At 38.2% G+C, this 23,952-nt stretch overlaps 3 protein-coding genes across 5 annotated transcripts; all 3 read right to left on the reverse strand.

Moving 5' to 3' along the window:
• Positions 1 to 265: 265 nt before the first annotated feature.
• Positions 266 to 11,625, reverse strand: LOC103986547 (DUF21 domain-containing protein At1g55930, chloroplastic). Of its 3 annotated transcripts, XM_009404563.3 has the most exons (14): positions 10,983 to 11,625; positions 10,751 to 10,848; positions 10,549 to 10,642; positions 9,911 to 9,993; positions 9,701 to 9,799; positions 9,368 to 9,449; positions 8,234 to 8,373; positions 8,080 to 8,158; positions 7,911 to 7,974; positions 7,531 to 7,622; positions 5,064 to 5,129; positions 3,898 to 4,014; positions 2,078 to 2,254; positions 266 to 1,193 (listed from the first exon to the last, which is right to left on the reverse strand). In XM_009404563.3, exons 1-14 carry the CDS (start codon positions 11,502 to 11,504, stop codon positions 912 to 914), a joined length of 1,995 nt encoding a protein of 664 aa, XP_009402838.2. In that variant the 5' UTR covers positions 11,505 to 11,625; the 3' UTR covers positions 266 to 911. The 3 variants fall into 3 exon arrangements, with proteins under 3 accessions (XP_009402838.2, XP_065041914.1, XP_065041915.1); XM_065185842.1 differs by lacking the exon at positions 10,751 to 10,848 and having other exon boundaries at positions 10,983 to 11,096; XM_065185843.1 differs by lacking the exon at positions 10,983 to 11,625 and having other exon boundaries at positions 10,737 to 10,838.
• A 3,446-nt stretch (positions 11,626 to 15,071) lies between these two features.
• On the reverse strand, positions 15,072 to 20,876 carry LOC135675569 (inositol-phosphate phosphatase-like). Its single transcript, XM_065185844.1, has 12 exons — positions 20,688 to 20,876; positions 20,510 to 20,571; positions 20,353 to 20,403; positions 19,328 to 19,408; positions 19,124 to 19,227; positions 18,960 to 19,044; positions 18,300 to 18,354; positions 18,101 to 18,144; positions 15,809 to 15,877; positions 15,641 to 15,741; positions 15,510 to 15,566; positions 15,072 to 15,406 (listed from the first exon to the last, which is right to left on the reverse strand). The coding sequence occupies exons 1-12, from the start codon at positions 20,764 to 20,766 to the stop codon at positions 15,310 to 15,312; spliced, it is 885 nt and encodes a 294-aa protein (XP_065041916.1). The 5' UTR covers positions 20,767 to 20,876; the 3' UTR covers positions 15,072 to 15,309.
• Positions 20,877 to 22,117: 1,241 nt separating this feature from the next.
• Positions 22,118 to 23,531, reverse strand: LOC103986549 (remorin 4.1). Its single transcript, XM_009404566.3, has 4 exons — positions 23,477 to 23,531; positions 23,332 to 23,429; positions 22,646 to 23,266; positions 22,118 to 22,543 (listed from the first exon to the last, which is right to left on the reverse strand). Exons 1-4 carry the CDS (start codon positions 23,514 to 23,516, stop codon positions 22,352 to 22,354), a joined length of 951 nt encoding a protein of 316 aa, XP_009402841.2. The 5' UTR covers positions 23,517 to 23,531; the 3' UTR covers positions 22,118 to 22,351.
• Between the last annotated feature and the right edge of the window lie 421 nt (positions 23,532 to 23,952).

Raw genomic sequence — 23,952 nt, forward strand, 5'->3', positions numbered from 1 at the left:
TAAAAGTAACATCTCCTGCATGGCAGGCATGATATGGTCATCTTATTACCTGTTATTCCCTCGTGAAAGCACCTCCAAATGCTAAATCCACCAGTCTTTGGACTCATCTCCCAACCCTGTTCCCCTTTCAGAGGTCCTTTTTGCCTATATCCAGATTTAACCAAACCCAATTCTTAGAAAGCCACAAAAGCCTTGCCTTCTTGGACTTTGCACCTCCGATGCCCCATTCACCTCTCTCTTTAGCATTCGTCCAGAAACAACCAAGTGCAAAGGAAACATAACAATAGATGAAAAGGAAGAAGACAACTTCTGATCCCTATAAATACATACACAGCTCTTCAGACGCCCAGTGAAACCCCAAAAGAATACAATCCCATTATAACACAACTGACCCATCGCCATTGTGGAACCACTTTTGGTTGATCCATGGGAAGGCAGAACAATGATGATACAGTCCTCTGCTCATCCATAGAACTGCTGCAAGAGAGGTTCAGGCGTCTCCAGCAAATCAAGGAGATGAGGAAGGAGAGGCAGATCCTGCAGCTGACTGCCGAAGCTGAACAACTCAAGTGGTTCTTCCACCATGATCTGAAACATCCTTCCAGGTCTCTATGCAGTTCGCCATCCCTTCAGAGTGAGTACCATGTCAACTGTGCTGGACTCCAGTCATTCGAGATCTCGCTGTCGTTAGGATTGTGGTCCAATAGTGTTAACATGCAAGCCTCTGTGACGTCCAATGAAACAGAAGTTGACACTTCTCTTCACCTGTAAAGTGATCCTAGTAGCTTGTCTAGCAAACCATCTTTTTTCCTGGCTCTCTCTCTCTCTCTCTTTGGGGCATTCTTTTTTCCCTTTTTTTCTCTGTTTTATCAACTGGAAGCATCAGGGATGAAGTGCAGCTATCATATACTTCAATCATGGTTATCTACTTTCTCATCAATGGCATGACTTATGGAACCATCACTCTGGAATTGCTCCTGTAGTAAAATTGTCTGTTGCGAACACCCATCTTCAAGACTCTCTTCAATTTCCTCGTCACACTTTTCTGGTTTAGTGACCGTCTGCTTCTTCTGTTTAATCACCTTTTTAGAAACCACTCGGTTCACACCCTTGTTATCCAAGTCTTCCTCACCCTCGTTGTCTATTGGTATAAATCGTACTAAGCCAACCTTTCTTTCATTAGCTTCAAGTACCTGCATGTAGTTCACAACATCAGAAACAGCAAAATTTATAGGGGGAGCTCTGAAAACATGTCTATGTTTTTATGTAACAAAATCATCCCTTAAAAACCAAGATAAGAAAAAGATTCTAGAGTTCAACAAATTAATGAGCAAAAAAATTATCTAAAATCACGTAAATAAACTAGAGTAGACTGAAGGCCTCTGCTTCTTTTACAATATATATAGATCAAACCTCAATAACGGTAATCAATAATGAGTCAGGGCATCCTGACATACCAAAAGGAGTCAATTAGATAATGAACTTCAACATGATAAAGAACTACTTGTGAACACTAAGTGGATAGGAATACGTGATGTATTATTGTTTCATATGAGGATACAGTAAAGTCTTTAAGATCAAATACAATCAAACATGGGATGTTGGATCCAAAACCAAACTGAAAACAGTTTATTGATCACATCAACAGCAAATGCAAAAGAGGATACAGCATGTGAAATGAGACATAAAAGAGCAGAAAAAGGAGGAAAACATCATAAGAGGAAGAATATCGCAGTAAGCCTGTTCAGTTGGCTGTCTCCGTGGATTAGCCATGCACAAGATGCTTTCCCTTGGCTATGACTATCATCAGTAACAACATGAAACACAATAGTTTCCTAAAGTGACTGATCAGTGTCTATGTGGTAAATGGAGAGTCAACAGTATTTTCATGTAGGGCCTACCATTGTGCCCTTGCTGGTAATTTTTGGATTCTCAAATGTGTATTCCACAATATGTTTGCTTCTATGAGGACTTATAGAGAGTTCAAGTAGGATGAAAATATGAGTATCAACAATCATTGAGATTTCAAGGAACATGAAGAGTATAGTATTTGTTCGACAAAGTATCCCAGACGTACCTCCAGTTCAAAAGTTTGATGCCTCTCTTCATCTTGGTTATCAGGTGATGTTTCAGCATTTTCACTTTCTTCTTCTTGATTCGCCTTCTCAAGTACCACTATAATCTTCCCGCCCTCTTCTGGAATATATCCAAAGGTTTCACAGACAAAACCAGATACTGTTTCATACTGATGACCCTGAAAGATCAAAGAGGATATGGCATCTTTAATAGTTCATACGCACACAGAAAATTTATGTATTTAGTTTCCTTAAAAGAATGTGTATTTATATATGTGTAAACTATTTGGAATATTTAGGGAAGAATACACTTCTTCATCTCATAATAACTTCAGCCTTGCTTTTATTTTCCTTGACGAGATGGAGTACTAATCCAATTCAATTCATCCATCACTCTTTTCACTAACACTATTATATAAGATACAATAGTTTCTGCTGTGTGGAAACATAAACTGGTATTTTGGAAAGAACAGACTCTTCGTGGGATACCATGCATCCAATATCTTCTTCATAATCATGCTCAATTGTAGTTGGTTATATTGCAATCAAAATCTGCTCAATTTTACTTCATAGAATATTCTTCAATCATAAACATTTTAAATAAAATTTTCAAAGCAAAATTCAACTTAAATTTTTAAAACATATGATATATGTTGTTTATAGAGTATGACAACATGAAGCTATAGTATACCAACTGTTTGAGGCAAGATACATGACAACAAGAACATACTAAGAAATCAATTCAGTCAACAACCTTTTTTTAATTTTTTGTACCTCCCGTTTATGCTAATATATATGTTAAGTTTCACATAACATTACACTATTGACTAGTTTCATGAGCACAGAGCTATTTATTGCATATAGTCTTCAAAGGGCAAGCAAAATCTTATCAAAACAATAGCATTAATCACATTTTTCAAGCACGTGATACTTTATTATTTACTTTCGTATTCTTAAAGGTCCTCACAAATAAGCTACTTGACTTAATCCTACTAACATGGTAAATGAACCATGGAAGTTCGTTAACACTATTAACTAAAAGCAAGCCCTCCATAAAATTGAAGATTTGAGGACGAAATGAAAACTAAAATGTTAATGTTCCAACAGCACTAAAATGAAAAAGGAGAAGCCTATCAATCTCAAAATTGTTTTAGGTGAAAAAAACCTCATAGTGCTACACTTCCATGGTCACCTCGTTGACAGAGTCGTGGCAGGCATAAGTTGAATATTTGAGGACAAAATGAAAATTAAAATGTTAATGTTGCAACAGCACTACAATGAAGAAGGAGAAGCCTATCAATCTCAAAATTGTTTTGGGTAAAACAACATCATAGTCCTACACTTCTATGGTCACCTCTTTGACAGAGTTGTGGCAGGCGTATTAACTAATCAACATGTACCAATCCAGCTGCCTGAATCTCGCTAAGTCCCTTTCATATTAAAGACTTCTTGTCCAAATGATACATTTCAGCCAAATCTTAAATTCCATACTGAAAAACAATGTATTTTTGTTTTGAATTTACACAATATATAACTTTAGTTAAACAACTAAATAAATAAACAAGCAAGACAATGCCATTCGAATTTGGACTCTATGGTTTACTCACCCTTAACTTCATTTCCTCCATTTATCAGTTTCCTCTCTCTTTCAAAATTTTAGTTATATCACATTGAAGAGAAAGTTATATGGAATCAAAGGGCAAATAGCAAAGTAACCTTATTCTTAACCTCCTGTGAGGATGGCGATCAATGGTTTCTCATTTGAAATAGTATGCTGCAGAACCAAATATCTTATTTCTTGGCAAGATTAAATATTACCAACCTCTGGAATTTTAACATTTAGTTCTTCAGAAAGCTGGTCAATTGATGTATTTGCATCAACATCAAATGTTCCATCATCTCGCAACACTATGTATCCAGTTTTACGCTGAATTTCCTCCTGCATTAAACAAGAAGTAGCTAAGAAAAAAATTATTAGAAAAATATAGGACACTTGTTACATGGACAATCTCTGTACAATTTTTTCACTGAAAAAGAGATCACAGAACATAATGTTATCACATCTGTCAAAGTTTTAGGTCCTGACATTCCAACATTATCGAACATATAATACTCTAGTTTAAAGTATAGGCTCTACAAAGACTAAACAACAATTCATATATTGACATGAAGGAGAAATTTCAAAAATTATGCTTCTCCTATCTTTTTACTCCGTTTATCTGACATTAACTTGTAAGTTGAATGAATAGTTCTGATCATAAACGAGAGCAACAAGTACATGGACCTAGAGGCTAGAGCACTAAATTATAAGCTAAATACTAACCCAAACAGTTGCATGACAGTAAAAATGAGAAGTCCATAATTCTAAAGGATAACTGGAACCAGAATAGTCAATAATTAATGTATTGTACAATTCACAACATTCAGAAATGGAAGATATGAGCAAAGAGAGCTGAGGTATTGCAGCATGACAATATCATATGTTGCCACAGAAGCGGGACACCAAGAATGATTTGAACCAATAATGTATTTGTACCCATGCAATATGGTGTGGATTCACCATGGTAGTTACCATTATACATCGAGAGCCAGCACATAGAAAATTTGTGTGCAGGGTCATGCAAGTGTGAAAACAAGGCATGCAGACTAGCTGGTACGTGTCATGTCATGGAATGCATGACATGTAATAGATGCATGTGATATGTGGAAGCAGCATGCACACAAAACCTTTCATCATGATCCTTTGTCACAACAAAAAAACTTAATCCATGTAGCCAAACAAGAAAGCATTAAAAAACACATGAAGGTGATTAGTGTTTCAGATGTGTATAGCTGAGATAATAATTGCCAAGAGGAAAAAAAAATAAACAAGAAACTTTAGGCTGATAATGTTCATTATAATGTTTCCACAAACTCAGAAACCTTATTCAAATATAAACTATCTCCATGGGGAAAAAACACTAGAAAATGAAGGTTTCAACAGTTTACCTTTGAGTCATTTTCATCAAATATTTCACCAACAATTTCTTCAACAACATCTTCCAGTGTTACAATCTGTCCAATTTAAGTTTTTCATAAATGAGAATAGATAGAACTATAAAATCATGACTGAAGCTCCTAAAGCATTCCAAGTATATACAAGTATCAAATAACATAAACATAAACAGCACATAGTTTTGCTCAACAAGATATGAGCCTGTTTAGATTTCTGTCCTCAACTAATTTCTTTCACAGTATTAATCGAGGTATGGCTCATAAAAAGATGCCAGAAGTAAAATATTCTGTCAGCATATTGACTCCTTTCTCAGATGCACCCATCATCCAACATATTCATCTCATTTTGCATCCTTTTAACTGTTCAGTCTAGCAAGACAAACACTCCTGCACATGGAAGCCCATTGGATACACCCATATCCCATGGGGAATGCCCCATAGCTGCATGCACCTCTGCCAACCATATTATCCAGAAACCTTAGGTGCACAGAGACTTTTATAGTTTTTCTTTTTTTTTTCTGGGTTTCTAAACTTGATTTAGTTGTTCTCATATTTTATAATTTTCCTTTATGATTTTAATGGTTTGAGGCATGAGAATTTCATTTTAAGGTTGGTGTGAACTTCCTAGTTGGTGGGACTTCGACCAATATCTCTATTGTGTTCAACTATCTATAAGAGCTATTCCTACTCATACATGTTGCTTCCAAATGCATTCTCAATTTCTCATAATAAGTGAACTCAGGGAAAGATGTAGGTTTCGTAATTGGAGAAACAAAAGCTGAATAAAAAGGTTTCTGTGTTATTCTTAGGATTACAAGGTAAATTATCAAAACTTTTATCAGGACATACATGATTTATCTTTGATAAGATGTTTAGCAATGAAGGAGACAGCCTTTACATAAATCTAATTGGGAAATTGTTGAAGGCTTAGTTGATTTATGTATTTTCATATATTTTCAACTAAAATATTTAATTTATAAGCAAATGTCAACATGATTGTTATAAATAGAGCAATGTAATAATGAATGAAGCCTATAATCCGAGGCATCTTATTCTCATAGGAACAACCTATTGTTAGAAATACTTAATACATGTCAGTCTCAGCACTGCCAGAAGCAGTCTAACGCACAACATATGTGGATCCGTCATATCCTTTGATAAGGCATGCAGCATCAATATGTGGTATTATTGCACATGCAAAATATACTGCCTCTGAAGTAGATGAGGTCACATGTATAGTTTGCATAAACATGATAAATGTTGTTATACATGTCATTTTTTCAGCCTTCTTGCTCTAATTTATGTTGCTACTATAATTCTATATAATAATAAGAATCCATGACAATATAATATAAATTTCTTGGACTTCTATCCATTTCTTGCAACTTGTCACTTGAATAATTATTTAAATAAGTGAGACATCCCATAGATTCTAGATTTAGTCATAGCATATAATCAAATGATAATAGTTTAAACATGACTAATATCTGCTTTCCCAGTTCACAGTTATTGCATTGTTTAAATATATTCATATGAACCATAATGTAGCATATGCAGCCACATAAGTTGCATAGCATGCGTACATCATGCAACACCTTGAATATCTACATGATGTAAGTGCTTTCTACATAATCAAATTTGGTAGGAAAAGTAACATCTTACTAACTATGCTATATTAGCATTTTAAAACATTGTGAACAAGCAAAAAAGAGGTCAAACCTACTCCAGATAAGAGTTAGTCAAAGTAGCTTTAGCTTCTCTCATTATTGAAGTGAGTCGAGCAATAAAATAGTTTTTCTAACCTTTTATTATCAAATCTTGTCTAGAAATTGATGATCAGCTATTTCTACTTCTGATTCCTTGTTCAAAATCTTTTACATAAAATATAAATAAATTATAAATTTAATTTTGTTCTCTAATACCACAGTAAGAGTTGTATGTATACTGAATGAAGTATGCAATTCCGAATTTCCCTAAATAAAAAGAACATAAATGGTTCATAAAAATGGCCCTTTGACTTGAGGAGCAGCAATTGAATTTTAGATACTGATTCAATATGGAACAGACTAGTAGATATGTCAATACAGTTAATGACTGACAAAGATTGTATCAACCCCATAATGTTCTCTCAAGATGGTATTTTATCAGTACCATACTATATCAAGTACCAATATGCTAGATAAGATGTTGGACCAAAAAAAGTTGCATATATTTTCTCAATTCTATTATCTTATGACCCATTATAGAGAAGATATGGTCATTAGCCTTTGCCATAGTGAACCAAAATACAATCAAAATGAAGAAAAATTGCCAGAAGCTATAAAATAAGGTTGCAAAAGCACACAGAAAATGTGAGGATATGCATAAGAGAATGGGATAAAGCCAACCACTAAAAGATAACTGTTAAGTGAACACTAATAAAATACTCAAACAATTAGTATTGAGCTTCAGCTGAACCTACACCAACAGTTCCACCATATTCGTTCAGGACTACAGCCATGTGAACCTGCCTTATGCGGAACTCCCTCAGCAGGTTCCAGACAGACATCAAATCTGCATTGTAATAAAAGAAAGAATGCTCTGCAGTTAGTGTGCCAGAATTCCAAACACACAAACACAGTTTATTAAAACAACAACAGAAGAAAGATCAAAGCAGGAGGATTCTAGAGTTACAAACCAGATAAAAACATAAATGTTCCACTAAATAATTAAGCAACTGAAGAACAGAGAAAGCTTACTCTCATAAAGAGATTTGACTAACAATCTAATGGCAGGCTAACTAATGCACAACCACAAATTATTACTCCAATTCCCAAAAACCATTTCACTAGTTTAGATTACCTGGCACAAAATATGTTGGCATGCGAGCAATTTCTCTCACAGTGATTTCTTTAAGCTTCTCGACCTTTAAAAGCAGAAGAGACAGATTGATCAATAAAAAGCAGTACCATGAGAGAATTAAATGGCATATTGATCGTAAAATATTGAATTGTCGTAAAGTAGAACCCACCCTCTCAACATATTCAAGCATGTCCATGGCATATGCAACTCCTACGATATTATCTATGCGCTCCTCAAATACAGGTACTCTGAAAAGTTATTATTAATATCTAATAAGAAACCAGTTTGTATATTTGATTCATGTTAAATCTAATATACTATACCTTGAATATTGATGAGTCTCCCATAATTTCTGAAAATCAATAAGTGTTGCACTACCATCAATTGCAACTACATCTACAAGTGGTGTCATCACTTCCCGAACATGTGTGTCTTTTATCTCTAGAACATTTTCAATCATGTCCTGTTCAAAAACAATAGCATTTAGTTATCCACTCCACATAAAGCAAATAATAATAATAATAATAATAATAATAATAATAATGGATCTACTTTCATATTCCCTTATCATTGCGCCATCAGTCCCAAAGCTGATGGCTGTTCATTTGTTCTGATTACACGTAGAAACCATAAAACTAAGGCTACATTAGATTCATTAGAAACATTCAAAGATCATCATGACAAATATCCAGTAGAATTCAATTGAAACATTATCAGATTGTCATATCAGGCATGTCAATCAACTGTGACATACTGACATCAAGTGTTAAAGTTCTTTCAACTCAATTTGATGACGTAGGTGCATCTAAGTATGAGCACTTATTGACAAGAAGCATGAACAGAATAAGAATAAGATGGCTGGTAATCTAAAGGTGCCTGACAGTGCGACAAGGAAAATAAAAGTATTTTTCTTCAAAGTGTTACAGCAATTTAGCATTATCATTTCTGATTCGAAAGTATCATTTTCCTAGTCTCATAGGAAGACAAACTGACAGGATAACTCCTGTATGTATCTTCTAACTAGGTGTTTGGATTTTGTTGCTGGGATATTGCAAAAGAAACACTTTTCAGAAACTATGATCTTGTAGATAATTCAGACAATCTTTATGTATTTCGAACCATTTTAAAGAAAATAAGTTAGCATCATTTGCCCTTGAAAACTACTAACACTCATAGTATGGATGGGTTTCTATACCTACTGGCACAGGTCAATATAGGTCAGAACATTAAATGATAGAAAGATCTATGTGTCATGTTGATGTACACCTTAGCCAATTTTTGCCTTGTTATATGCTAAATTGTATTAGCATCCCCATGCCACAAAAAGGCAATTTTTGTTCAATCACATGAAACAACCCTGGCAACAAAATGAATGTTACTTGATTATAAAAGAGTAAAAAAATATAGGACAGAGTCAGAGAGAGACAACGAATCAAAATTTTCTGAATTTCTCTCACCTGTTCTTCCTCCTCTATTGCCCCGCTCAGTTCTGCCCCTCGTAACATCAATTTCAATTCATCTTCAGTGACATATGGTTCACTACATGGACAAACAACAATGATAAGAACCAAAGAAACCCTTGCACAACACTGCCTATATACGAAAAATCAAACTACTTTTACCAAAATGCTTAAAGTAGTGAACTTTTAAAATGAGCTGAAAATTTTTGGCCCAAAACATGAACAACTCTTTAATCAACAGATGAAATGAAAATGTGCATGAAAATTGATCAAACACGATGTGAAGTAAAAGGACTAAGCATGAATTTAGAGACTCAATGTACACCCTACCTTCTCCCTTTCAGGCCCAGCAGCTTCAGAATTCCCATCGACAAAAAGGTAACAACTCTTCCAACAGGATATAAGACTAAAGAAAGCCATGCAACTGGCCTGATCTAATTGGCATCACAAGCTAAACTCTGATCAGCAGCCTTGTTAGATTATCATATCAAGCATATGATGATTCCACTCTAATTATTAAAGCATCAGTCGACAACCCACCTTACGACAAACCTAGCGACCTCTGTGGCATTATGAACAGCCACACTTTTTGGAGTGATTTCTGTAAGCAGCAAAATAGCAACCTGCAATAATTTAGATATGTAGTGGGGTTAAGGATCACAAAAAAGTTTATAAAACAGCTCCAACTAATAAATCCCAAGTATACAAGAACAGGCCCCTTATAAAGCAAAATATGACTTTCTAAATTAAGTACTTCTAGTTATTTTTATTGGCCCTAGATATGTACAGAAAATTGTTCGGTCAATTACCATTTTATTGTACACATAACTGGATCTTTGATTAGCTATGCTCTGAAACATAACATACATCTGAAATCTTTTAACTAACACTCAATCTGCATACAAATGGCAAATAATTTTGTACTTATACAGCAATCATAGTGATGCACCTAAGGTAGTTCCTGAATAACAAGGAAAATGGTAGCAACAAAAGCTCAGAATATGGTTGTAATCGGTATATGTTCTGATACATTGAACCAGCCGAGATAATTGTGTATATCTAGAATGACATCATCAAGACTTTTCCCAGTCACATGAGTCTGGACCGTATATGATGTAATCATGCAGAATAGTGTAATTTTGCAAAGCAGTTTTATCATTAAAGGGACCAGTGCCTACCGTCATAACTGCTGTTGCTGCACTAACACCAGCTTCCCCAAAAATTGCAGTTGTTGCTTCAGTAACAAGCGCTGTAGCACCAATATTGACCACGCTGATCACACATAACAACAGCACAGGGAATACTTTAGAAGCTGAATGATAACAATTAAATCATAGCAGGAAACGAAGGGAAACAATCACTTAACAAACAAATTTATACGTTGTGCCTATAAGAATTGTAGTGAGAAAACGAGTGACATCAGTACGAAGCATTCTGAAGACACCATTCTCAGGTTCCTTTTCAGCTAATTCGCGAACCTGATGAATAAAGCCATTAAGCCAAAAGAGACTTTATCTCATGCATTTTTATTCCAAGCAGAACTAGAAATAATGCCAAAAGAAGAATTCAAGAATTGGACCCGACAAGTGGGCATGTAAAGGGCAGTAGGCACCTTCCACGGCCACAATGTAGTGATGGCCGTCTCTGCCATAGAAAAGAACGCCGACAAACCCAGAAGCGCCGTCAAAATCAACCCTTGTTCCCTGAGCACATGAAGAATCTGCAGCAGTTTCGGCCAGGCTCTACTAAGACTCGTTCTTCCTGATGTCAAGACCCCTTTCGCAGCATCCACAGTGCCTTCGGCCGCAAAAGCCCTTTGACACCTTACCACGAACACCCAGCATGCAATCGCGACGAGAACGAGGCGGAATCCATCTCGTATCTTCTCATCGGGCGGACAGGAAGAAATGACCGATGTCGGAAGGGCATGGACGCCAAAAGAAGCTGGGAGACATGAATTCAGGTGGCCTCGCGCGGAGAGGGAGAGGAAGCCACGCGACGGTGCTCCTAGGGCACAGATAGGCGCGGGGACGCTCAAACAAGCACGACGGGATTCGTGCACGGACGAGGCTTTGCCAGCGAACAGCATGGGAGGCCGAAGGAGGACGAACGTCTTGCGCGCTGCCAGATCCATCGCGAACGGGTTTCGTGGGGAGTTCAAGATCAAGCAAGACGGCGTTGCCCTCGAAACAAACAAGGTTTGGTGTCGGATGGAGTTGCGCTTCCGTTCTTTTTATCATCGGTGGGGCAGAAAAATAAAGAGTGTTTCTATTGTTTCTTCTTGGATTTTGTTTTTATTTCTTTACAGTGTTTCCATCATTCTATCAGGGTTTTTTTTCCTCAAAAAATAAATAACAAAGGATCCGAGTACAAAACGCTAACATCCTTCTTTTTTTTTTTCTTTTTTTTTAGTGTTGTAAATGTCTATCTCTTCCCTTTCCCCCCCCCCCCCCCCCCCCTTTTTTTTCCTCATTTATTGCCTTCGCCACATGAATATTATTTATCTTTTTCTATTGTATCGTGCACACTATTTTTTTGTCGCCTACTCTCATCGTAAAATCTTTGTGGCCTTGGTTTGATACTCTTCCTCACTTGGATCGTAAGACTTTCGCCACACGAAACAAAGGAAAGGCGTGATAGGTAAAGAAGGGATAGGCAAAAGTGACAAAAGCAATGGTGACATTTGCTAGGCACGACCGATGTCAATAAGACATTAAAGGATGGGGTCACTAAGTGACTACGTGATGATCGTAAAGGTCATCGATCGATTACAAAGGGAGTTCAGGCCAATAACACGAGTGATGGCTATAAGGTAGAATTGTTAAGGGGACATTGATTGGAATTAAAAGAATTTAGAATGGTAAAATAATCTTTTAATGGGTGGAAAAATCCTAATCCTTTTGACCTACTTTAATCAAATTATGACATAAACCTAATTTTTTATCTATATGTTTTAAAATTAGATTTTTGGCTGATCCCGGTTGATTTGGCCACTCAATCTAATCTAGGTAGTCAAATTTTGGATCAATTTTGAGATGTTGAATTAAATCAGATTAATTGACCCATTTAGATCATTTATATAATTAAAAAATATGTAAATTATGATTTTATTTTATAGTTTTCTCATAAGACATAAGACATATTGATAAAAAATTTACTTGTGATAATTAAATTTTAATTATTGTTCTTAATTATTTGTATAGTTATTCATATATATATATATTTAAAATTATAAAATAATATTTATTTTTTCATATAAGATATGATTTATGTTTTATCATAATTATAATTAGCATATGTGAAAGGAAGTGCAACTATAGTAGAATTCATTATAAAATTATTTTGATAGGAGGGACTCTTATAATTACTTATCCTACACTCTCTAACTCCTATAAATAGATAGAATTTCCTAGAGACTCAATATATGATATAATTATTGAATCTCAAATTTTAATGATGAAACCAATTGATAAGTATTTATGATTTAATCTGTATTTTGAGTGACGCGGAATGCTTTGATCAAGATGAGACAATTAAAGCAGGAAGAATCATGTTGGGCCGAAGGAAAACATATCAAAAGATTGGACGTCGAGCCGAAGGATCGGTTAACGTATCGACAGAAGGCTTTGGGCTATGGATTCGGGCATCGGGCCAAGAAGAGTGGATATTGCGCCAAGGATATCGAAGTTGCGGAGTCAACTGGCCAATTAGGCAATAAGCTACAAGAGAGGACGATGCGCCGAAGAATCAGACGAAGTGTCGAGGGACTAATCACATGCCGGACAATATGATTTATGCTTAGTATTAATTGTCTAGATCGAAATGTGTTTTTACATATGCAGGATTAACTACGATAGTAATGCATAAAGCAAAATGAAGTCCCGGAGTCAAAAACATGATTTCGTTGGGAGTTCGAGAGTTCGTCGGAAGTTCTGTCGGAACAAACCGAAAAGTCTCGAAGCTTGCCATAGAAGCTCGTCAGAACTCGCCAAGAAGATCGTCATGAAGTCCAGGAGCTTGCCGAGAGTCCGTTGGAACATTACCGAGAGATCGTCGGAAGTTCACCGGAAGCTCACCGGAAGAAACTAGACTTACAGACTTGTTTAGCTTAGGAAATGTCTTAGATTTCGTAGTTAGCATATAATTGGGATTGGATTTGGGTCAACCCAATTATGGGCTAGTTTGGCCCATGTAAAGACTGTGTTAGGCCCAATGAAATGTCCAAATAATGACCCAAGAGATGGCATCATCATGGCACAATCTTCGAGACTATGTCAAACAGTAGTATCGCTAGTCTAGGTGGTGGTACCGCCCCTAGCAGAGTGCTAGGCGATGGTACCGCCAATTTGGGTGGTGGTACTACCCAATGGCCCAGTGCCAAGCAATGGTACCACCAGTCTGGGCAATGGTACCGTCCAGTGCAGTGTCAATGTCAGACTGACACTAGTGGTGGTACCGCCTAGCATAGGCGATGGTACCGCCCATACCTAGGAAACCCGGGTTGAGATATTTTTAGGCTTCAAGTTTGAATCAAGGCCTATAAATACCCCTCTTATCCCTGGTTAATATACACTAAAAATTTTAATATAGTTAACATGAATAATACAGCTTATACTATTGGTATTAAAATATTTAAGGATAGATCTTAAGGATTACTATGACGAAAGGATATATTGATCTGAGTCTTATAGAAATTCAATTAGATATACTTGTTAGTAGAGTTGAAAGATTCTAGTGGTACCTTAAGAATGACTTAGAAATATTCTTTATATATGCATAATTGAAAATCTATTATTTGTATACGAGACCATATATTATTTTTGTAATTTAAATGTTGGATAAATAATAGAAAAATCTAGACACCTTAGAAAGCTATAAAGAAAGATATATATATATATATATATATATATATATATATATATATATATATATATATATATATGGGATTAAAGTTTACATGCTCATAAATAGGACATCAGATTAACTTAAAATAATGAAATATTCAATTTTATAAATTGCTTTAGCAATAGGTAGTCCACTTTAATTGAAAAAATAATTTCTTGAAAAAGCGTAAAGTAATTATTTATTGTATTCTCAAAATAAATTTATGATAATTATAAATTGCTTTAGCAATAGGTAGTCCACTTTCAAGCCACAAATCAAGTTTTATTGTTGTAAAATTATTTTATCTCGGGACTTGATAAGATTAACTTAATTGTTAAACCACTAAAGATAATAAAAGAACTCTCTTCTCTAATATTATAAATCAATATTGCTGTTACTTTCGAATGAAATGATAATATACTTTTTGATCAAATAAAAATTTTATACACACCTAAACTTCGATCTATAACTATTTGATTTTAATTTTTAATATTAATTTTTTTTACAAAAATATGATTATAATTTTGTATATTTATAATTTATATTTATTTAGAAACAATATACTCATCCAGGAAGAAGCATGCCAGCTTTTGGACTCCGGTGTGTTTTGGGGAGGCACAAAAGCACAAATTAGATGCAAATTTTAAGTGAATTTTGAAAATATAAAGAAAGTAAATAAAATTTAATGTAGCTATATATCTTATATAAATCTGCATCAAAGAAATGTTGGCGATTGCGTCGAGGCTACTCTTCCCCATCACTTGCCGACTCAATACACAACCAGACATCAATTATCGTGTCATCATAAGTCCAAACGTACGTCGTCCAAAAGCCATGATCATTGTGGCAATGTCATAGATCTTTTACATGGTATTAGTTGAACCTACAAATTTATATGCTGATTTGCTGTAATGATCAATCATTAATTGAACATTTTATCTCTGCAGGTACGACAGAGTTGTCTGAAAAAAATGGCATCCTATTGCCTGACTTCTCTAAACTCTTGCTTCGAGACATGGAGATTTTGCAGCCTCTTCAGTAAAGTAAAAGTGATCCTACTCGGTTTCCGTTAGTACTAGGATGAATGCATCCTTCAGATGGCGGTTTGAAGCTGCCACCCTGCAAGACATGAGGTCGAAATCCCCACCAGATCTGACGTAGACATAAAAAAAGAACAACTCAGCTTAACTTACACCAAGCCGATGAACAATAAATAAGTTGAGGGCGGTTCTGTATGAGTTTTTGAAGTGCTTACGGGTCGAACACTAATCCACCAGCTTCATGAACAATTACAGCTCCGGCTGCCACATCCCTGTGGGTAGAAATTGATCAAACAAAATTTTGTTTAACATCAATTTGTAATGCTTTGATTATTGCAGTGAATACCATGGGCCACCAAATCCAATCTCGTAGCACAGATCAAGCCTCCCACACGCAATCCCACAAAGGTTCAAAGCAAGAGAACCACACATCCTAAGAGACCTTACCTGAGTAACAAAAAAATTGAATGAATTGTACTATTCACCAGATACATCTAGAATAAATGGCATTTACCTTGGAAAGTAAGTTATTGATTCTGTTAGTTGTCGCATCAACAGTTGATTTATCACGCTTCGTACCAACCTGCAAAGTTGTTGGTCTTGTCCATCAAATTGCACGAGCAAAATAGTTACATGATTATAGTATACGATACACAACTTATCAACTACTAGGTGAAAGAACACCCAACATTATAAGCTTAAATTGTCACAAGTAAACCCATGCCATTAAATTTTTACAATCTAATATGTCATAGCTAGTGATCATGAATTGTCCAACAAAATCTTACCTGTAAGAGAGACAATAGGAGAAGTGACAGAAAATACATACACACATCATATATAATCAAAACTCAAAAGAACAGAAAAGAATGGATTGTTACTTTTAAGATCTCTGGACCCACATATCAGATGATCTAATACATTTTTTTATGTTTCAGTAGACACACGGCATCAGTTTGATTTTTATCATCCTATCAAGTTGGAAAAGGACAAAAAATATAAATGTATGGTATAAGCATAACATATAAGGACACATTTCACACTTAATTTGCAGATATAATATGAAAGTATGGTACCGAAAAACATTGTATACTATGGCACATCAGCTGACTGGCATGAGCATGATATCATCTACTTCATTGGGCCATGTTATGGAATGCAATGAACAAAAACGTAGTTAGCTTCATGATTCACCAAAGCAACTGACTTAGATAATAACAATCACAGGAGTGAAAGTAGCAGGCAGACCAAACTTTTTTCATGAAATAGATCATTTCACGCAAAACTATATGAACTTTTCTAAACACATTCTATATGTATGTTGGTTTTCAGCCCTATTACCATGTAGAATATTTGCAAAGCAGTTGAGCATGACCCAGAAGCTCATTATGTAGGAGGTTTATTTGTTCTATCACCTGACTCCTATCAAGTAGTACATCCTTCTCTCACCAAAACCTAAAACGTTCTTCCTTTTAGATAACTGTAATATATCTTTTGGGACATCTTTTCCCATGCAATGAACTAAAACATATATCAATAATGCTCAGACACCTGGGCGTCATTTGTTTTCTCATCGAATTTCAAAAACTTGTTCATTACTTAATATTCTAATTAAAATTATTCATCACCACTAGCATTATGCCATAATGTCGATGAGCAATCAATATGTACCAATGATATAAGAGCTGTATTCAGAATTATTTATCAAGTTATTAAACTGTGTGAACGAGCAGTTACTAACATGCCCTTGCATTTGTTCCACCATAACAAGTTCCGGCAGCCAGGCTGCCCTAAATAAACGTTACTCAAAATCATTGCATCCGGTCATTCTTTAAACATAACAGATTTGTATTCTTGTTCCTTAAAAAAACTCTAATTTCTTTTGTCTCCAACAATTCAACTTCAAAAGTAATCAGTTCTAACAGTATGTAAGTCTTAAAACACTAACCTGAATTATTCTCGTATCTAGAAATTAAATTTCCAAACATAAACTGAAGAATTTTAAATGATTAACAAATAAACAAAGTAGCTGCAATTGGTGTTAAGATGAACCTCCTGGCAATTTGGTGATCGAAATGCCAAATTTATTTTCAATAGTAGTTTGCACCTTGTACAGATGATAATTTTCTCATTCATCCATCTACTTAAGGAGCTTTATAAATTTCAATTCACTAACTATTCCTAGACAAAAATTTTGAAGTTACTGATTTAACCTTATCATCTCCTAGTTTCCTTCCATGCCAACACTAGTTTGATTGTAGCGGATAATTTGTCGTAAATAATTTGCTTGATGATCTCTGAACAGAAAAAGGGAAACAATCGAAGCACCTACTATATAGTTCAGACAGTTTCCCGTGCAGTAAACCCACATTGATAATAGTTCCAACTTGAGATCTGAGCATTACTTGTCCAGTAATCAATATGTAAGGATCATTTGATTTGCTTTCTAGTCATAAAAAAGAAAACAATGTTGAGGAGTTGGAGAAGTTTAGGATGCATGTTGAACCAAATATTGCCTAGTGACACTAATAATTAAATAGTTAATAGACATTTTACACTCAGCCAAAACAATTTCCCTTCTGTCTTCTTAGCTACTTCTTAGTGTGTTGCTCTGTTCTCGGCCATGAGAAAGATGATTATTTATCCTAGTTCACATCAGAACCTGGCATCAACCATTGGTGGAAACAAGGTTTGCCAGAAAATGTGTACATAAGCAACAAAAGGTATGCATTTTCAGAGTAGCTACAAACATATATTCCATTGCTGAAGGATACAATACAAGTAAGATCATACAAGCATTACATACCTCCGTCACAAGGAGAGCCTTCAAAAGTTCACTTTGAGATGAAGCTGCAAAAATCAGATTCTTTAGCTTCACAACTCAATATCAAATATGGTATATTTCGTTTAAGGTTTAGTATTCCTCAAATCTGGAAAAACAAAGGCTATGATAGCAATAAATCAAGCCAGCTTTTGAAGGTTCCAAACCAAAAATTGAGATATACCTTTTATAGGATTTCCATTGAGGAAAGCACCTTGTCCACGAACTCCAGTAAACAGCTACATATAATTACAGATACAAGTTATTTTACATGTTCTCCTGTTAGAGGCGTAGTAGATGCAAAGTTTACAACTATTCTTCGTGTCCAGTGTCTGATAGATATGATCAAGGCATTTGGGGATTATGAAATTAGTTGTACAAGCCTAATAAAAATATGTCAGAAATTTTAAAGTCTGACATGCTAGTGACAAGACATGATATAGTGTTAATAATGCATTCAACACTTTGCAAAGACATATCAGGTAACAAGACTCAATAAATTTTTAGTCGCAGGTCTTAGCAACTATGTGATTTGTCTATATTGCTTCCCTAATAGTAGTTATGTAAGGTTATATGCTAGCTACATGATTTCAAAAATAAAAGAAAAGGCCTGCTTTTTGTTTCATTCACATCTAAAAAGGGAAAATGTGCATCTCATCTGAAGATCTTGAACCCTAACTATAACAATGTTGTTGGACAAACATCATACGTCTATCCATTATATTGATGAAAAATAACAACAACAAATATCACAAGCAGGGTGTCACTAACTTAATAAGCAAAACAAAATAATTTCTTCCTTTCTTCTTCTCTTTTATTCAAGTTTTAGTGCAAAATGACATACCTCACCAATTATTGGATTGTAAACAACACCAACAGTAGGAACCTTTCCAATAGCAAGACCAATGGATACACAGACAAAGGGGAACCTGCAGGTAATTACTGTCAAAAGAAAGAAAACAAGCGATAATGAGAGACGATCAATAGCTATGCTGCTTCAAATATTACCCATGGACAAAATTAGTGGTTCCATCAAGTGGATCAACAATCCAGGTAGGCTCATCAGTTAGCTCAGCGGTACCAAAGGCAGCAGATGTTTCTTCACCTATGAACTGGACAACAGGAAATAATCATGTGCCATGATGTTCCACTTGGTCCCAAAAGGAAAGGAAACAGGGTGCTTTTAATAATGCAAACACACATGAGATATACCTTGTGATCTGGGTAGTGCTTTTTAAGGTGATTGAAGATGAGCTCTTCACACGCCTTATCCGTTTCAGTAACCAAATCCACCTGCATTGAACCAATGGTTTCATCATCATTTCAGACTCCTACAAGCACATGCAAGATTTGTGAAGTTAAATGTTTCAATCCTGGCTGACGATTGACAGACCCAGTTCCACATATTATTCAAGAATCAGACACCAGTAGTTACCATAAGATTCTTGACACCCAAACAGAATTCTCCTTCAAAATAATCAAACGATTTAGGCAGAAGTTTTTCTGTGATGTAATCTCTGAATCTTGGATTTTTCAACGTGTTACATACTGTTTCAAGGATGTAATGGGGCTTGGGTCAAGGGGTTCTACTTGGGAGGCAAAAGAGGTTGACTTGCCTTAGAAATGAAAGTATGAATCTCCATATGCGTATGCATGTTTCTACATCACTATATGTATCCATGTAAATTTATATGCAAGATGGCAATGCAATTGGTCCCAAACACTAGGGACATGCACAAAGATGAAATAACATTTTGCATGAACGCTTTGGTTAGGTGTCATATTGTCCACCTGCATTTTAATTTGCGTAACATGTTCTTGGTTTTTTCTCTCCGTGGGTTTCTGTTACCTAGCTCCCACATCAGAATAGACCGAAATGCTAAAAACTGATACACAAATTTTATCGCCATTGGATGGTGAATGGTGGAGCATCTCTCCCCCATGAGAAGGTCCAGGATTCAATCCCTATCTTCTGCGACTAGGCCCCTTTTGTAGGTTGTGGACTTGAAGAAGCTAAATGGATCTCGTATCCTACTTGCGGTCTTGGATTTCCTTGCATGACGAGACTTTGTTGATGGACAATGGGCAAATGACCCGTAAATAGGTGGGAACCAATTTTCCCACACATTCTCGTAAGTTCGATTGCAGCATCCACGATTATTGCACATCCAAGCAATTCTTTATTGCGTTTGTTCGTTGTGCCCTTGGAGAGGACTAAGATGAAAAAGAGAAAGCACCTGGCCTTTGTGCTCCACATGCTTCGTCTGGTAGAACCCCTTGCGAATGACCTGATCAAGAATTCCCGAAGAGAGAAAGATTAAATATCTACGACACGGACAGGAGACGATGATACGAAAAACCACGGGCCGATCGAGGGTTCTTGGGATCGATCACCTCCCCGGCGCTCTTTGCGGCGTCCACCGCCACAGCGAGGAACTCCGCGAGGATCGAACCGTCTGCAAATCCAATCAAGAACAAAGTAAAGCGATGCGTCAGAAGAGAGGATCGACGACGTCCAAGATTCAAGAAAAAGAAGGGGGAGAGGGGTGGGATTAGGGCGTGGGATGCGCACCGTTGCTCTCGCCCATTGTTGAGTCGTTTTGTGCCTTCGCCTGCGAGAAACTAAAGCAGCGAGAAGGAAGCGATACCATTTACTTCGATGTGAATGGCCTCAAATAAAGAAACGCGACGACGAGAGAGGAACCGGAAGGGAGGGTGGCGGCGCATATTCCCGTGCTGTGTTGGAGATCCGTCCGGCTCGGCTGTGACGCGTCAAAGAGCGTCCAGCTTTCACGACCTCACGTTTCCGCTGGGGCCCACTAGAGAGGCCTCGTCCAGGCATCCTCCTGCTCATGTTCAAACAGCGAACAGTTTTTTCCGTCAGAGATCGACCGGGCCCCGCTCGAGCCTAACGGACTTTATGACGTGAAGGAAGCCGGACCCTGTCGTCGATCGGACAACCAACGCGCTGGGCCTGCTCCGAGTGCTTCGGTTGTCGGACGGCAGGCAACTCGACACGTCGTTTTCGTGGGGCATGATTCTTTATGACGCCTTTTTCCATCGCATGATTCCTGCGGACCGTGTTCGCAGCATAATTCCCACCCACCTCCCAAGCATATGCCCTCCTCGACCCATCCCGTCGCCTGTTCGCACGCGAGGTCTCGACCCATCTCGGCCGTCCAACCCACTTCCAGACCAGAACTTACCAATCTTGATGCAAATTAAGTATATGCCCGATCTCCCGAACAATCTCACGCGCCCAAGAGTCCCCATAAACGTGTAACGATTGAAGCCACGTGTCCTGTGCATCATTTCGTGGAACAGATATCGAATGGGTAATCTAATCCCCATAAAGTACCTGATAAGTTCGTATTGCGTTCATCGTCATGGATGCATGCACACCGAATAATGATAATTCGGTTCTTTGCCTACAAAATTAATGTAACAATCGCTGCTATCATCGTTGCTCATCTCAGCCATGTGCTGCAGCACATGATCCTGACGTACAGCTGAATCACCCATCATGAAATGTGGGAATTGGGTGCTGTGAACTCCTCCCACACACTTCAAAGATCTAATTTCCAATCTTGATCTAAGCTAAATTTGTTACTTGTTTCAATATGACCTTCTTAAATTGGTCCAAATAATCGTATTAAAGACAATTCTAGTGATGCCCGCAAGATTCTGCTTGCTGATGATCTCCTTCCCCACATGAATGTTCATTTGTGGAGGTGGAGCTCTGCCTTCAATTAATGTCCATGGCTTTCCCTTCACCCTCGTTTCCATGCCACAGCCAGTTCATCATTCTCTCTGCAACACCCTCTGATGCAGGGACTGCAGTCGATAGGTGGCGAGAGCAGCATCTTGTCCTCTGTCCTCACCCCCTTCTTCCCTGTCGACAGCCTCTTTGGATTTGGGCAAACAACAGGAAAGAAACAGCAGAATCCACCACACCTTGTTCGTGCATACACCTGAGCTTGACTGCCAAGGAATTCAGATATCTGATGAACAAACTTGATCAACAACGATCTCATTTAAGCTGCATGAGTATATGACTTTATATTACAACGCACAAATCAGCCTCTAGACTTCAATTCTCACTCTGTTTATCTATCTGATGGCAACAACTTCATGCACAGAACTGGAACAGTCTCCATCTGGAAGTCTTCAAAGCTTACAATCCAACGCCAAACATGAGGAGGATAAGGGAGAAACAGTGCTGCGATGTGATCAGAACTAGAAGAAGGAGCGTTTGGATGGAGCTCTTCCCACAGCTCTCAAAAAGTTGGCCAGTTCAAATGCCTTGGCGACCTTGGTTCCCCTCTTGGCCTCCGCCGACGCCCGCTTCTCCGCCGCCTTCTGGTGCGCTTTTGCCACGTCGTTCTGCATCTTCTCCATTGCCCTCGCCCGCTGCTCATCCAGTTTCCTCTGTTCATGCAAGAAAAAGGAAGCATGGGGTCGGCTGAGAGCTGCGTGATCTCGATCGATTCAGCAGCAGAACGTGATCAGGGTTGGTGATTGATGGCATACCTCGATCTTCTTCAACCGAGCCGTGGCTTTCTCGACCTGCTCGCTCTCCCACCCGTTGATGATCGCCTCCTCGCGCTTGAAGCGGTTGTTGATCTTGGCGACCTCCGCGGTCTGCCACGCCGATATCTTCGAGTCTACCTCTTCCTTCTTCACCAGATGCACCCGGACCTCGTCGGCCGAACTGGAGGCGGCAGAGTCGATCTCAGGCGGAGGGCGACGGGGGGACGGGAAGGGGTTGTTGTCGGGGACGATAGCCAGCGGGTTAGTCTCCTCCAGCTCGTCTTCCCCGATCCTAGCGAGCTGGTTCTGAGGCCCGTCGTCGACGTTGCCGCCGTTACCACCGTCGTTCGGCATGGTGGAACCGGCAACGACCATGGCGTTGAACTCCCTGCTCATGGTCGTGAAGCCCTCGCTGGCGGCGTCGCTCCCTATGGAGAGGGAGGATGATCGGTGGCTGCCGCCCTCCCAGAGCTCTCTCCGGCGGCCGCGGCTGGGGTGGGAAGGGGGTGTTAACGCGTGGATGTCGCGGAATTCGGCGCTGTCGCTGGGGCGTTCTTCATGCTCAGCAGCAGCTGCGGAAGCGCGGTGCCTATGATCATTCAACATGTCCAAGTCAGGATCCTGCAGAGGGAAGAGATCAGTAGGAAGTATAGGAATAGCGGGTGGATAAGTCGTGGCTGAGCAACCATTAGATTCCCGTAGCCTCTTTGTTGGGAGACGACCAGTGGAGCCGTTGATTTATGGCGTCGAATCAACCAACTGCATGCTTCCTGCAGCGAAGGTACTGAAGCATATATATATATATATATATATATACCATGGAAGACTTACCTGAGGAGCTCAATGACATTGTCTTGTTCATTGGACACATCGACGTTCGTCTGCTATAATTACTTTTACGATCACTGCGTTGTCGGTGGAATCAGTACTCATCCTTAATTAGCTGCAGTGGGCCGACGATTCATTTATTGGATCCCTCTCCTTAATTGACTGCAATAACTGTGTCTTTCCCCTCCCATTCTGTACGTGCGTGCGCGCGTGTGGACCAGGGCAGGTCGTGCACGCAAGGGGGGTGGTGCTGCGTTCGCCGGGGAAGGGCGGTGGGATGTGACGCCATGGCTGTCGAAACGGGGCACTCGGACGCGCACACCTACCTCTCGTCTCCGGAAGCAGCCCCACGGCGCACGACGCTCCACCGCCCCCACCGTGACAGAAAGCCACATGGCTCGCGACAACGAAGTAGGGATCGCTTATCTCTTCTTCTTCCTCCTCTCGTCCGTTTGTTGCAGACCCAATAGTTCTGGACC

Source organism: Musa acuminata, chromosome BXJ1-6 (genome assembly GCF_036884655.1).
Source record: "Musa acuminata AAA Group cultivar baxijiao chromosome BXJ1-6, Cavendish_Baxijiao_AAA, whole genome shotgun sequence".
Classification (NCBI taxonomy): domain Eukaryota; kingdom Viridiplantae; phylum Streptophyta; class Magnoliopsida; order Zingiberales; family Musaceae; genus Musa; species Musa acuminata.